The sequence below is a fragment of the Enhydra lutris genome, unplaced genomic scaffold (genome assembly GCF_002288905.1).
Source record: "Enhydra lutris kenyoni isolate GAN:26980312 unplaced genomic scaffold, ASM228890v2 scaffoldscaffold39, whole genome shotgun sequence".
NCBI classification, from domain to species: domain Eukaryota; kingdom Metazoa; phylum Chordata; class Mammalia; order Carnivora; family Mustelidae; genus Enhydra; species Enhydra lutris.
The window spans coordinates 14,641,749-14,656,229 of record NW_019154123.1 but is presented as its reverse complement, the minus strand read 5'-3'; the positions used below and the strand labels follow the sequence as shown (position 1 = coordinate 14,656,229).

Genomic DNA, 14,481 nt, shown 5'->3' with positions numbered 1-14,481 from the left:
TGATCGTCAGTGTTCCACCCTGGTAGGGGTTACAAGTTCTGGATTTGGGCTTGAACAACAGGCTCAAGGTCAGAATTCTGTGAAGTCTCAGTGTCCACCCCCAGGAGGGAGCCCATTTTTGAGGCCTGTTTTTCCTGTCCCAGACATAGGGGCTGTGAGATCAGCAACACAACTATCACCTGCCGGCCAGGGATAAGGGCCTGACACACCTCTACCTCTCCACGGCGTACAGGAGTTGAGGGAACACAGGACAGTGATGTTCATGAGCCCTGGAGCACAGCAGAGTTTGTGGGTTTCCGTGGTTCCCTTGGCTGCTGGGCAGAGGTGGGAATGAGACATAGAGCACGTTGACTGTGCTGCCTTGTCCTTGAACTGATCCCATCGAACTCCCAGAAGCCATGTTAGTCACACTTTGACCTTTTCCCTCCCAATCACTGCGTCTTCAGAGTATTCACGGCAAGGCATTTGAAGTCTTTGGGCCTTCTTCCCAGTCCTCATACCACCTTCAGAGATGTTAGTGAGATGAGTCAGGCCCCCAGCAGACCAAGTACTGCTCCCAACACAGGGAGGAGAGGCCGCAGGAGGAAGGGTCTCAAACGGTGGTCTGAGGGGGGTTCTCACACCCGGAGCATCAGCTTCCCCTGGGAACTTGTAAGAAACGCAAAGTCCCCCTTTCCACCAAGACCTATTGAATCAGAAATGCTGGGGATGGGCCCTGAATTTGTCATAACGAGCACTCCTGGTGATCCTGACACTCAAATGTGAGAAACACTAGTCTAAAAGGCACTGCCTCGTGCCGGGGGCAGGGCACCACCATAACGGGTTGGTAAGGACACTCTGCCTCAGTGTCCTCCATTGTTAGCGGAGGGCAGAATGCTGACCGCTAGATAACTCGTGCGTCAGGTTCACCAGATTGTTCTGTAAGAGAAGATGGGCTTTGGCCCCATGCCTCCCCAGAGACAGGAGGGGGGTGAGGCTGGGTGTTGATCAAGTTTCTCTCCTTGACAGAACTTTAGACTGGCTCCTCTGAGCGCTTGTTCAGCTGGGCCTCCGCCTGGTGGGCCCTGTCTCCAGCTTGCTGAGTCCAGTGTAGCCAGAATCCTGTTAAGGCGGTTTAGTGAGAATCCACTACCCCAGCTCTCGGGTCACACTCTTGTCTTCAGCAAGAGTCCTGTGAAGTCAGTTTGGCAACAATTTCCCCTACTCTACGTGTCTTCTCTTTGTAACTTGACATCCCTCGAGCCCTGCTCTGCCCTGTCCCACCCTGGGGTATAAATCTCCAGCTTTGCATGCTGTGTTTGGTGTTAAACCCTGTCTCTCTCCCCTATTTTAATCATCCTGAATAAAGCCTTCTCTAGTGTTCTCACATGCATCAGGATAGTTCTTTAACAGTATGTTTAAACGTGTTTTTTTTTTTTTTTAAAGATTTTATTTATTTGACAGACAGAGATCTCAAGTAGGCAGAGAGGCAGGCAGAGAGAACGAGGGGGAAGCAGGCTTCCCGCTGAGCAGAGAGCCCGATGTGGGGCTCGATCCCAGGACCCCGGGATCATGACCTGAGCCGAAGGCAGAGGCTTTAACCCACTGAGCCATCCAGGCGCCCCTAAACATGTGTATGTTTAAGCTCCTCCACCAAGTCTGATGTAGCTTCTTGGTTGAAAACCCACATGCCTAGTGGTTAAGATTCCAGCACGGGAATCAGACAGACCCCGGGGGTGACAGCTCAGCTCAGCTCTGATAGCTGAATAAATAAGCAGTTCGCTCAAACATGGGGGCAATCTCTCCTCTCTCTGTCTTTCTCGTCAGTGAAAAGATCGAATGACAGAAGGCCCTTTAAACTGTAAGCACAGGGGCACCTGGGTGGCTCAGTGGGTTAAGCCTCTGCCTTCAGCTCAGGTCATGATCTCAGGGTCCTGGGATCGAGTCCCACATCAGGCTCTCTGCTCCGCAGGGAGCCTGCTTCCTCCTCTCCCTCTCTCTGCTTGCCTCTCTGTCCATGTGTGCTCTCTCTGTCAAATAAATAAAATCTTTAAAAAAAAAAAAACTGTAAGCACAGAGCTCGGTACTGACACATAATAGGCACCAAATGAATCCAATGTGAGCTGCCCTCAGTAGTAATGACCACAGATGTGTTATGTTCATCAGCAAACTTCTAGATAAGGAAAAGATAAAATAGGTGACTTATTTTGTAACCATGTAAAATATATTTATTACGAATAAAAGTCTTCAATACTCCATGAATGAGCTTGGAGAATAAATCACAGAAGAGAATTGCTTTTTGGATTTTTAGTCCAGGTCCTTATACACATCTTGCTTGTTAGCCAGAGAAGGGCAAAAGTGCCCAAAACAGGTCACTTGAGACGAAGATTCGTGACTCCTGGTCAGCAGCTCAGTGTGTCAGAGGCCTGTGTTGAGTGACCTAAGGAGGGAGCAGGCTGACCATAGAGCACATGAGACTCGAGGCAGGAGGCACCGAGTCGGTCCTCCAAGTGGAAATGGTCCAGGGTAGATGGGTTCTTCCAGGCCATCTCAGGGGTGGTCCATCCCAGTGGAATGGCCGAGGGCACGTTCGAGAGAATGCTTTTCAGGAAGCCATACTCGGTCCCATAAGCTTTCCTCTGAGTATAGACCAACACTGACTGGCCCAGGACTCAGAGTCGAGGCAGATGGGTTTACTGCTCTCTACAGGACTCACTCCTCCTGACAAGGAACTGAAACTAAAGATGGTAGCCCCAGCGTTGTGCCCATTTCCCATAATGAAGTCCCCCTTATGTGTTCAATGGATTTGTCCCCTTGAACTTGCTTGTTTTTGACAGTTGTTGGTGAGGGTTCTGGAGTGTGGGCCCTTTACCCGCTGTGATCAGCAGCTGTTCTTCAAAGTACAGGAGCTGGTCAACTTCAAAACAGTCACTGGCATGAGGCACCACTTTTTCTAGAGCTGCCTGGATCTCGGCTTCACTGGCCTTCTGGTGCCTTGCTCTCTTGAGGTAGCTGTAGACCTTCTCAAACACTTCAGCTCCCAGCTTCTGCATGGCTGACCTGCCACGCAAGTTAGGAGATAAAGAGGAGTTTTACACATTTGAGTCATCCACAGGAAATGTCTTTTTAAATCATTAATTACACAAACATTGCACCTTTGAGATCTGGGGGGGAAAGGAAAAAATAAGACATGATGGTTCTACCTTGAACACTCAACAGTACTTAACAAATTCTTCCTGAATGTCTATTATGTGCCAGGTGCCTTCTAGGAACTGTGAACACAGCATTAAACAAGTGAGGTAAATTCCTACCTTCATAGAGCTTACCTTCTAGGGTAGAGAATAAAGAGATAACTTTAAAAAATACATAGATAATAAAATGTCAGGCAGTGCTATGTGCAATGAAGAACAGTAAAGCCAGAAGAGAGAGAGAGAGAGAGTCCTCTGAGAGGAGGTGTCCTCTGGGCAAGAGACCCACATGAAGTGAGGCCAACAGTAGGGGGAGAAAATGGGGACCCTGAGGCTAAATCACCTTGGAGAAATATCCAGAAGGCTAGTGTGGCTGGAGTTGGGAGAACGAGGGGGAAGAGGAGAGCGGGATATAAAGTCAGAAATAATATTAATGAGAACAATAAAAATAACAACGGGGAAGAAGAGGCAAAGGAAGGGAACGCACTTTTCTACACACTTAACCTTTACAACAGCTCTGTGAAGGAGGCATTTTTTAATTCCCTTGTTTTACAGATGGAGAAACTGAGGCTTGAAGGGGTGAGGTCATTTGGCCCGGCTCCCACCCAGGCTAACGTTGGCTTTTCTGTGCTCACCTCTGGCCCTTGTCCTCCTGCAGCCATGGCCTGTGCATTGTCAGAATCAACAGTGGCCATACCTGGTGTGTTTATGTTGCCTATATTTTCCTTTACCTCCAGCGAGGGTCACAAATGAAAGGCCTACAAGTACAGCTAGGCCCAGGGCATATTTTGTTTGATCAGCACTATGCTTTATTTTTTTTTCTTTTTCTTTTTTAATTGATTGATTGATTTTAGAGAGGAAGGGGCAGAGGGAGAGGGAGAGAGAACCTTAAGCGGGCTCCCCGCTGAGCACAGAGCCTGACGTGGGACTCGACCCCACGACCTTGAGTTCACCATCTGTGCCAAAACTAAGAGCCAGACCCTTAACTGACTGTGCCACCCAGGCGCCCCAGTGTGTTACTTTCTTGAGCGTTTTGGTGTGGAAGTCTAGGCACAGCTCGCACTCTCCCCTCTGCATTTCCCTACCGCCCCGAGCCCACCTTCCTTGCATGGTTTTAGAACAGGCTGCTTCTTGGATTTCACTTGCCTACCTGCCTCAAGGGCATTCGAGTTTTGTGAATTTTGTTCTCCAGTTCAAAATTGTCATTTTTAATGCTCCACACTGTTCCACTGAATTTATGTGCCAACATTTACTGAGTCATTCCTCCAACTAGCATTTAGCAGTCTTCCCTATAGCACTGAGCCAGCGTCCTCAGGAGCGCAAGTTTTTCATCCAGAGGAATATTTTCTGGCATCAAATTTCTGTGAGCGAGGCGAATTACATGAGTGTGTTCCCTCTGTGAAAACTTATATGTGCCTTTGTGATTTCTGCCATTTTTCTACATATATGTTGAGTGGGATTAAAAGATTTTTAAAAGTTGTGAGAATAGAATTATTGGGTCAAATGCATAAATATTCTTAGGACTTTAACTTTAAGAAATGCTTCTTTATTCTTCATCAGTGAATTTGGTGAAAAGAAAAATCAGAGTTTGGAGGGGTTTTTTTGTTTGTTTGTTTTGTTTTTTTCTTTTTCAGATTTTTTTAAAGCATTGTTTTAGACGATGTTGACGGCGATATTGACACTACCACTGAAGGCATTCCTCACAGGTTCTAATTCATATTCTAAGCATTTATTGTTCAGTACTATTCAACACTGCCATCTCTAGAACACAAGCATCCAGGTTAGGTACTCTGGCCGACAAAAAGAAAAGTGATTTATCTTGCTCTAGTTCAGAAGCTAGAAATCATAATGTTAAGATATATACATTTTCAATTTTAGCTCACTTTTTAATGGTACTTTAGAGCGTACAAAATCCTTTCACATTCATTATCTCAAATGATCCCTGTGAATGAGGAAGTCATTGCACATTTATCTCTATTTGACGGATGAGAATAAGCAGGCTGACTTTCTCAGACTCACACAGCTAGCAGCCCTAAACTCGAACACAGGCCCTGTGCTGGGGAACTCGGCAGCCCTAGGGCTCTAGGCCGTCCAGCTCGAGCAGATTTCCCACCTTCTGCCTGGAGATGATCAGGACTGATCCCAGGACACCTCACATCCCTAGTCACCCCTCTCACCCCCAGAAACCCAAGGTTTCCTTCTGCTGATATTTAGCAAACCCTGTCACTTCCCCCAATCATGGATAACTTAAGTCACCTTCATGCTCTCTTTCTAGCACAACCTACTCCTGCCACCATTCTCCTGGTGTCAGTATTCTTGGTCTCTCTGACTTTGGGCTGTCTCATATCCAGTGATCATTTTCTTTACCCTCCTCGGTTACACACTCCATGATCATACCCTTGACCTCCTCAGCACCAATAACCACACCTCCTCTGGAATCGACATCAAGCCTCATGCTCTACAACCATCCCTTTATTCTCTTCCTATTCTACTTTGTGGTCACCTGCAATCCTTCGGCCTATCGCCACGATGACAGTCGCCCCTTTGTGTCCTCATGTCCCCATGTCCTGCTTTTCCTCAGTTGCATTCCATGGTCCATTATTACAATCAGAATCTTGCAGATTCCCTTGACTCTTCCACTCCCCTCTTCCTGGGTCAAACTCCTCTGACAAAGTTGTAATGGTTAAACCTGGACATCCATTTACTTAGGCCGGACCCGAACAAGAGAACATTCCAGGAGAAAAACATCCAATTCGGCCAACAGGTCTCATTTAAATAATTAATGACAGCAATTCAAAACGGCGCTCATGGTCATGGCGCACTGCCCATTGTCCTCCTGGAGTTCTCTGGTCTGCTTATTTTCCACTGCTCAAAGTAACTATTTCACACCTTCTTCGTTATTCATTATTCTCAAACTTGCTAAGCCCCACTGTCCTTCTCAGCTGATGACTTTGCCTGATATCTCATTGAGAAACAAAAACAAACACGTAGAAATTCCCTGTTCTAAGTGCCCCACTACCCCACCTACTTGGCCTTCCCTCCCATCTCTAGCAAAGGGCCCATCCGTGCTCCCATGAAAGACCATCCGTTCTCTCCCTGGGTGCTCTGGATCTCAGCGTCCGTCACCAGCTCAGGGGCCCTCCCGCCTGCAGCTGTTTCTACATCACCTGGAACATACACATCAGAAGAGAATACGCCCTAGTGCCCTCTTTTCAACGAGAAGCTTCTCGTGATCTCCACGTTCCCTCGGTTCACCTGCCTCCCCATCTAACACTTGGACCGCCATCACTAGCAAAGGTTCTCGAAAGAGTCACGTGGCTGCTGTTGCCACTTTCTGACTGCACACTCTCCTTCAATCCACTCCTCTTGGGCCTTGGTCTTCATTCCTTCCATAAACTACTCTTGCAATGACCTTCATGTGGCTGTTTCCTCTGGTCTCTTCTCTGCACTATCTTACTTGAAATTCAACAGCTGGCTACTCTCTCCTTCAAATCCTTACTTCTGTTGCTTTTGGTGATACCATCTTCACCAGGAGCTTTTCCTATTACACTCTCTGCTTCTTCTTAGCCTCTTCAGCTGACTCTTCTTCCTCCTCATCTTGGCCTCTACATTTGAGAGTCTTTCATAAGATTTATAGGCTGAGGACTTCCTGTAGGTCCACCCTGTCCTTCACCTGGAACTCCAGGCTTGTGAATCAACTGCCAACTTGATATCACCAACTGGGTATCTAAAGGGTGTCTCATGCAACCTCGATATGGTGGGAAAAAAGAACTTTTAATAAACACAAAGTGCTATGAAATTTGAAAAAGTCAAACACCCCAACGAGGAAGAAAAGGCACAATCTCACTTGGGCCGTAACAGCTGGAGGAAAGCCAGGCGGCAGCCGATAGTGGGAACACTGGGAAATCAGTGAGTCAGCTTGGCAGGTGAGGAGGGCATGTGAAAAAGAGGGTGAGAACCAGATGAACATAATGTTAAAGAAACTTTGGTATCCCGGCACCTGGTTGGCTTAGAGGGTTAAGTGTCAGACTCTTGATTTTGGCTCAGGTCATAATCACAGGGTTGTGGGATCTAGCCCCGCATTGGGTGCCGAGGTCAGTGGGGAGTCTGCTGGAAAGTCTTTCTCCCTCACCCTTTGCCCCTCCCCCCACATGTGCACTGGCTCTCTCTCTCAGAGAAACAAACAAACAAACAAACAAACAAACAAACTTGGAATCTGACTAGTAACAGCACCCATTGATGAGAAAGAAGCCCTAAAATGTCCTCTGAAACCATAATAACTAACAGTTTTTGGGCCTTCTTCGTGTGCCAGGCTCTATTCTGAGCATCTCCTCATATCATCCCATTAAATCCTATGGATATGATATTGTTATTTCCAATCTAGGGTGAGGAAACTGAGCTATGAGAGGGGATTAAATAAGTTGCCCATTGTCACACAATTTTTTTTAAGTGGTGGAGGTGGGACATGAATTCCAGTAGTTTCACTCCAGGACTCACTTTTCATCACTACAGACTCAGATACTGGAGTGGAATCTTGGCTCTACCTGTTGCTGGCCATGTGATCTTAGGCCAGTTGCTTAACTTCTGTGAGCCCTGAATTTTCGTATTTACATGGAGATTACACACACACACACACACACACACACACACACATATCCTAGCACAGTACCTGTCACCTACCAGGTGCTTGTCTGCCATTGCTTTATTGTTGCTTTCCCAATTTTGGATGATACCAGAGTCCTATCTCAGTGTAACTGCAAGCTTCAAGTAGTTTTGTAGTTCTACCTCTGGTTAAGACACTATTTTAAATGGTTTTATCTTCTCTGAGTGAACTTAAAAAAAAAAAAAAAAAAGACCCAAGAAAGCCAGTGGCAAAATGGAAGGAAAAAATAAAAGTAATTTTGTAGAAATAATCATGTAAACCTATTTTAGCAGAAAGCATTAAGAGAAAACATAGATTACTCTTCAGGCATAGTTTAAGGAAAGCTTGAAAACAATTTTATAGAATATAAGAAATCCCTGAACATTAAATATGTATGAGCTACTGTGGGAACAGAACAAGTACAATGTATTTTCTCCTTAATACTGCGGTCTTAGTGATCATTTAGTGTTAATAAGCATTGGGAATCTTTATTAAGAATGATTTGCACCCCTTCTCTCCACATCTAATATTTCAAATGGCTGTCTCTGAACCTGGTGGGTGAAGATGGAACAAATCTCTCTACAAAGGAAGTTGATGCTCGGGTGACATATGGCACCCCCCCCCCCCATAGAACATGTGACTTTCAGGCCCCTTTTTGTAAATGGTGCTTGCCTTCTGCTCTATCCTCCCTGGCAGCAGAATCTCGAGTGCAACTGTTGGCTGGAGACTCTGCTCGAGCTAACCTTCCCTGTAAGGATTATTTTGTTTGTGACCTCAACACCCTCCATTGTTCATAACCGCAGTAAATGTAGATGGGCAAGTACTAACTAAAAAACGAAATCCAGCTTGTTTACAAGAGGTACACTTAAAACACAGGGCATTGAAAGGTTGAGAATAAACAAATTTTGAAAAGATATACCAGGCAAATACCCAAAAGAAAGCTGGAGATAACTGTATTAACATGAAACAAAAATAGATTAAAAAAAAAAGCATTATTACAATAAAGATTGCCACTTGGTAATGAAAACAGTTTGACTCACCAGGAAGAAATAAAAATTCTAAACTAGTAGGCATCTAATAAAGTAGAATCCAAATACATAAAGCCCTATGGGGAGAAATTGACAGAAACGTCCCCATAGCATAGGATTTCAATACACCTTGCTCAGTTACTGATAGGTGAAGCAGTTGAAAAATCAGTAGCGACACAGAAAATATGAATATACTTAAGCTCAACTTGAGAAACACATATAGAACCCTCTCCCTCCCTGAGAGTTAGAAACCTTCATTCTTTCCAGACTTTCATAACATTTACAAAAACTAACCATATACTAGACAGCAACTCAAGCCTCAACACATTTCAAATAATTGATTTTATACAAAATCTAGTTATCTGATTACAATACAATTGATAGAAATCTGTAACAAAGATATGGAAAAAATAGTACCATGTTTGTAAATTTATTTATTCTAAATAAATTATGGGTCAATGAAAAAAATCAGGCATGTTATAAACAAACTCATTTGAAGCCAAAAGAAAAGTGGTAGGTACTCTAGCATTGTAATATTTCAGTGTAAATTTATTCTGACACTTGGAAAACATGCTATAATATTTCTGCAATGACGCATCTGAGTATTTTAGAAATCATAAAATAGAAAATTCTATTTAAGGGGACTCTTGCTGTTATCCAAGGTTTGAGAAGAGAGGGGGTGCTCCTTATGCAGTTCCCATTAAGGAAGAGGTTATAAGTTTGCTTTTTCTAAAGGAGGGATGGAAGGAGAGATGGGGGCAGGAACCACCCCTTTAGGTAGGTGGGCATGTCAAATAAAAAGAACTTAAATTTTCAAATGAAAAGCACTATATTTTCATTATTTTTTATCTATTTCTTCCTATGCTCCTTTTATCAACTTTATTCTCGTATTCAAAGTCCTTTAAGTATTTAAGGGATCCTGAAGATCATCTTAGTCCAGACACCTCATCTATAGGCCTGTGCTCTTCGGGCTGGACCACCATCCTGCCCAGATGGATAGTGGATGCAGGAGAGTTGGAGGAAGCCTCCCTAGGGTCCTAAAGAAGCTCCAGCTGCCTGAAGCCAACCCCCAACTTGTGTTTGGCTGATTTTCCAGCTGAAAAAATTCCATTAAACCACAAGAGAGTATTGTCTCTCCTCAATGTTTCCTCCAAACTCAATCTCTTATCCTCCAAATTCCCTCACTGATTTTCTCTTATGTTTACTTTTAACTTGCAAACAATATATTTTATCACTTCTATTTACCCATCAATAGTGACTGATCTCTGTGCCCTCTAATTATCTATCTCTCTTAGGGGCTCTGAAGAAGATGTAAAACAAAAATATCCTCACTTTTTTGTTGTTAGTTTGTTTGTTTTGTTTTTTTTTTAAGGTTATTTATTTTTTAGTAATCTCTACACCGTATGTTGGGCTTGAATTCACAACCCCAAGATCAAGGGTCACACACTCTATGGACCAAGCCAGCCAGGACCCCCTGTCTTCATGTTTTAAATATTAATTTAATTTTGCAACAATCTCACGGAGGAAACTTATAAGTATAATACTAAGAATTCTTTTTCTCCCTGAGCCTTTTGAAAATAAGCTGCTAACCCGATGCCCCTTCCCTTCCATACTTGGTGTGTATTTTCTACAAATGAAGACACTTTTCCACATAACTACAGAATGGCTATCAAGATCAGGAAATTAATGTTGATACATTACTGTCATCTAATAATCTAATCCATTCAAGTTTCCCAAATTGTCTAATAATGCCCCTTATAATACAAGGACCCAGGTCAAAATAATCATGTGCTGTATTTAGTTGTTGTGCCTCTTTAGTTTTCTTCAATGACCTTGACACATTTAAAGGTTTGAAGGAAGTTGCTTTGTAGACTGTCCCTCAATTTGTGTTGCCCTTGCCTATGGGAGTTACCAGCTCCCACCCTCTAGCTCTCTCTCCTTTTGTGTATTAGCTGAAAGATAAGAGTAGAGCCTTCCATTATCTTGGGATATTATCAGAGAGCTCTAGCTATACCAGTTCAAGAATTTCCTTCCTTCTCTTGGATCTAAAAGATGCCCTGGTAGTAACAGTATCTTGTTGTTTTCAGGTGCCTAGTTCTTGATTCTTCTCTACAGCTTTGTCCCCTCTATACTGTAAGAAACGGGGTGTCCTCATAAGGAAAGGAAGCAGCTTGTGAGGTAAGTTTCCGGAGGTTCAAGAAAGAATGCCCTGAGCGTGCTGCTCACTTGGTATCTCCACTTGACCAATAGGTAGAAATCTTATGCCCAGCTGGATTTCTGAGCTTCCTCCCCAAATATCCTAATGCTGCAGCCTTCCCCATTTCTGTCCATATGAGCTCCTCCTTTCCAGTTGCTCTGGCTAAAAATCTTTGAGTCATCTTGATTCCTCTCTTTCTCTCTTATTCCAATAATCCAGTGTCTCTCATAACCAGACCAGTTAATAAACCCTATCAGCTCCGTTTTCAAACTGTAGGCAGGAGGCAGACTTTGGTCATTTCCGTCATCTCCACCACTACCTCCCTGGTCTAAGTCACCACATGCTCTCACCTGATTGCTACAGTGGCCTCTCAGTTGGTCTTCCACTCCTACCCTCCCACCCCGCATAGTCTGTTATCAGTTCATCAGCCAGAGTAAGTCAAAACCCTGCTCAAAACCCTGTCTTGGGCTTCCCATCTCAGTCAGAGTGAAGTCAATGTCCTTCCGGTGGTCTAAAATATCCTGAACCATCTTATCACCATGCCTTCCAAATTCATCTCCTCCGTCCTCCTCTTCCCTCCCTCCATTCCTGTTACACCGGCCCCTTGCTCTTCCTTGAATACCCCAGGCACATTCTACCTCATGGCCTTCGCACCTGCTGTTCCCTCTGATGGGAATGTTCTTTCTCCAGACATCCCTATCTCTCTCCTTCATCTCCTCCAGGTCTGTGCCCTCATGTGATCTTTTCAGAGAGACTATCCAGACTACCCTCTTTAAAACTGCAACTTTTACTCCCATTCTCCACTGCCTATTCTCTTTCCCTGCTTTGTATTGTCTTAGCACTTGATACTCTCCAGCACACTCTGTTCTTCCATAATATTTTATAACCTGTCAGTCACTCCACTACAGAATATGCCATAGGGCATGGATTGTTTTCACCTTTCTTGTTCACTGATCCCATGACCTAGAACAGTGCCTGATATATAGTAAGTACACAATAAATACATATTGGACAAATGAATAGATACCCTGAAAGCCAAATAGAAAAGGAATACGGTGATATCATACAACTTTAATTAAAAATATATGCATCTCTAGGATTTATTCTAAGAATTAGCACATAGTGATACTGTAACCTAATTTTGCAAAATATAAGATCACTTTTGTGATTTTTAGTTGTTGGTTTTCAAGACAGAGCTCCAGTTAGGTGCGGCTTTCAGCATTATTATACTTTCCTCCCGATTTCAAACGGATTGTCTTTAAGGGGCCTATCTGATCAACCTTGAATAAAAATGATCTCATATTTCTGAGTGGGAAAACATAAGCCTTACTTTTAAAAAGTCCTGCGTGGAGAGGACCATGCTTCACGCTTGACAATGGGGCCATGTGTAAAGCAACAGAAATCTGTGCACAGCTGCCGGAAGCCCCGCTGCCCCACGGCACGTGGGAGGCCTCAGAGGAGAGCTCCAGAGGCCCCTAGCGCCTCCAAGGGAGGGGGCAGCCAAGGCAGTGCTGTTCAACAGATGTCACCGTCTGCTGTGCAAGTTAAATAAGGCAGAGAGCAGCAGCTGAGGGGATGTTAGCCTCCTGCTCCAAACAGCATTCTAGCTGAACAGTGGAAAATGTTTAACACGTTCCCCCTTCCCCCTCCTGGAAAAACAACAAGCAATGTCTCTTTGGGGATAGAGAAAAGGAAAGAGTTTCCACCAGCTCTGATAGGTCATCGAGGGCACCCTCATCCCTTACCCCCTTACATGAACAGGAGTGTGTCTCGTCTTTCCCTTTCCTTGGAGCTTATTTGCCTTGAAGACTGTTTTCTCTGCCCCGTAGAAGCTCCCCAATAATGGCTACATTTATATTTTTATTTTCAGATTAATTAACACTTGACGAGCAAAAACTAAAAGCACAGGACTCTGTTTGCTTTCAGGTCTGCTCCCTAGTGAGGCCAGAAGCCTTGGGGACAGAGCAGTTTTCTTAGTCACTGGCAGCCAGTGTGGGCCTGACCCCAGATCGCACTAAGTTACTTCATCAGCACATTTTTAATGAGCACCTAGTACAGCCAAGTGCTGGGAATGCTGCCAGAAGCTTGTGACCTCACGGAACTCAGCTTTTAGTGGGAAGAAGGCAGACAGTAAACAAGTAAACAGGGTAGTTTCAGATTTTTGCCAGTGCTGCAAATAAAATGAAATGGCAATGGAAGAGAGAGAGCGGGCTATCCAGAAGAGGGTTGGGACACCTGGCAAGGGTCAGGGCAGAAGATGTTTGGTACCAGCCCTCTTCTGCCCACCAGGCCCTGTCCTGTGGATGGCTCTGTGTGATGGCTGACCAAGAAGAGGAGACATGTGTGGGGATGTAGCAAGAGTATGGATGGAGCCCATGCATGTCTAAATGATTAAAAGTTATGAACCAAGCTAACAAACTGTTAATAAGATATGATCTCCCTCGGGGCATCTGGGTGGCTCAGTCGGTTAAGCGTCTGCCTCTGGCTCAGGTCATGATCCGAGGGACCTGGGATGGAGTCCTGCAACAGGCTCCCTGCTAAGGGGGTGCCTGCTTCTCCCTCTCACTCTGCCTCTCCCCCCAGCTACTGCAGACACTCTTTCTCTCTTTATTCTGTCTCTCAAATAAATTAAAAAAAAATATTAAAAAAAAAAACATGGTCTACCTTTTACATTGATATGATACACATTTTACATTGACGTTTTGACTTTATAAAGACCTGGAAGGCCAGGTGTGCCTTTAGTACTCTCACACTCCTCAGAGTTCTGTGTTGGAATAGGGAAGAGCAGGGTGAGCCAGCCTCTGGACATTTATCCCTAGTTATTGGCCCATTCCCCTCTCCTCTAGCCTGGCTGTTTCCCACCATGAGGGGTTTTTACACACACATTTGATACCCCAGCCCCTATGTCCAAGATTCACTCATGCTTTCTGCAAATAGTTTCCCGGTGGTGCCCCTCCGGATTAAGGGTGTGAGAACCAGCAGCCCAGACCACCCATGGGAGGAGAGACCTGAAGCAGAGGCCCACAGACTCTGGAAATGGGTTTGGGGCCCTCTGAGGAAAGAACTGCAAGGCCCTAGATAACCAGGGCATGGTCTAGAAGAGGAGACTCAGGCTCTGAGTGTGCAAATCCCCTTGGCCCCTTGGATTTGTTGCTTCATGAGGAGGGTTGGAGGCTGGAGGTTGGCCGAAGTGGCATGGTCCGTAGCAGAGGCCCAGCATCCCCCATTGGCCTGGGGCTGGGACGTACTGGAGGAGGGAGGCTGCTTTGCTGATGTAATAAAGAAAGACCTCTCTGAGGGTAGGAGTAGGAATGACATTTGAATGGAGACTTGAACAGTAAAGATGAGTCATCCCTGCCAGGATGTGGGACAGGAGCACTCCCAACTGACAGAATAGGGCATGACCAGGCACTATAAGCCCTGTAAGGAAGAAAACTGAGGTGGTTG

General features: G+C 44.9%; 1 protein-coding gene across 2 annotated transcripts in view; it reads right to left on the bottom strand.

Moving 5' to 3' along the window:
* Positions 1 to 2,156: 2,156 nt before the first annotated feature.
* Positions 2,157 to 14,481, bottom strand: part of LOC111155059 (NIMA related kinase 11) — a 241,177-nt gene continuing 228,852 nt past the window's right edge. Inside the window, exon 16 of one of the 2 annotated variants that reach the window (XM_022515086.1) lies at positions 2,157 to 3,039. In XM_022515086.1, coding sequence (XP_022370794.1) covers positions 2,769 to 3,039 — 271 coding nt within the window. In that variant the 3' untranslated portion in view covers positions 2,157 to 2,768. The remainder of the gene's footprint in view (positions 3,040 to 14,481) is intronic. The other variant, XM_022515087.1, reaches the window with a different exon arrangement.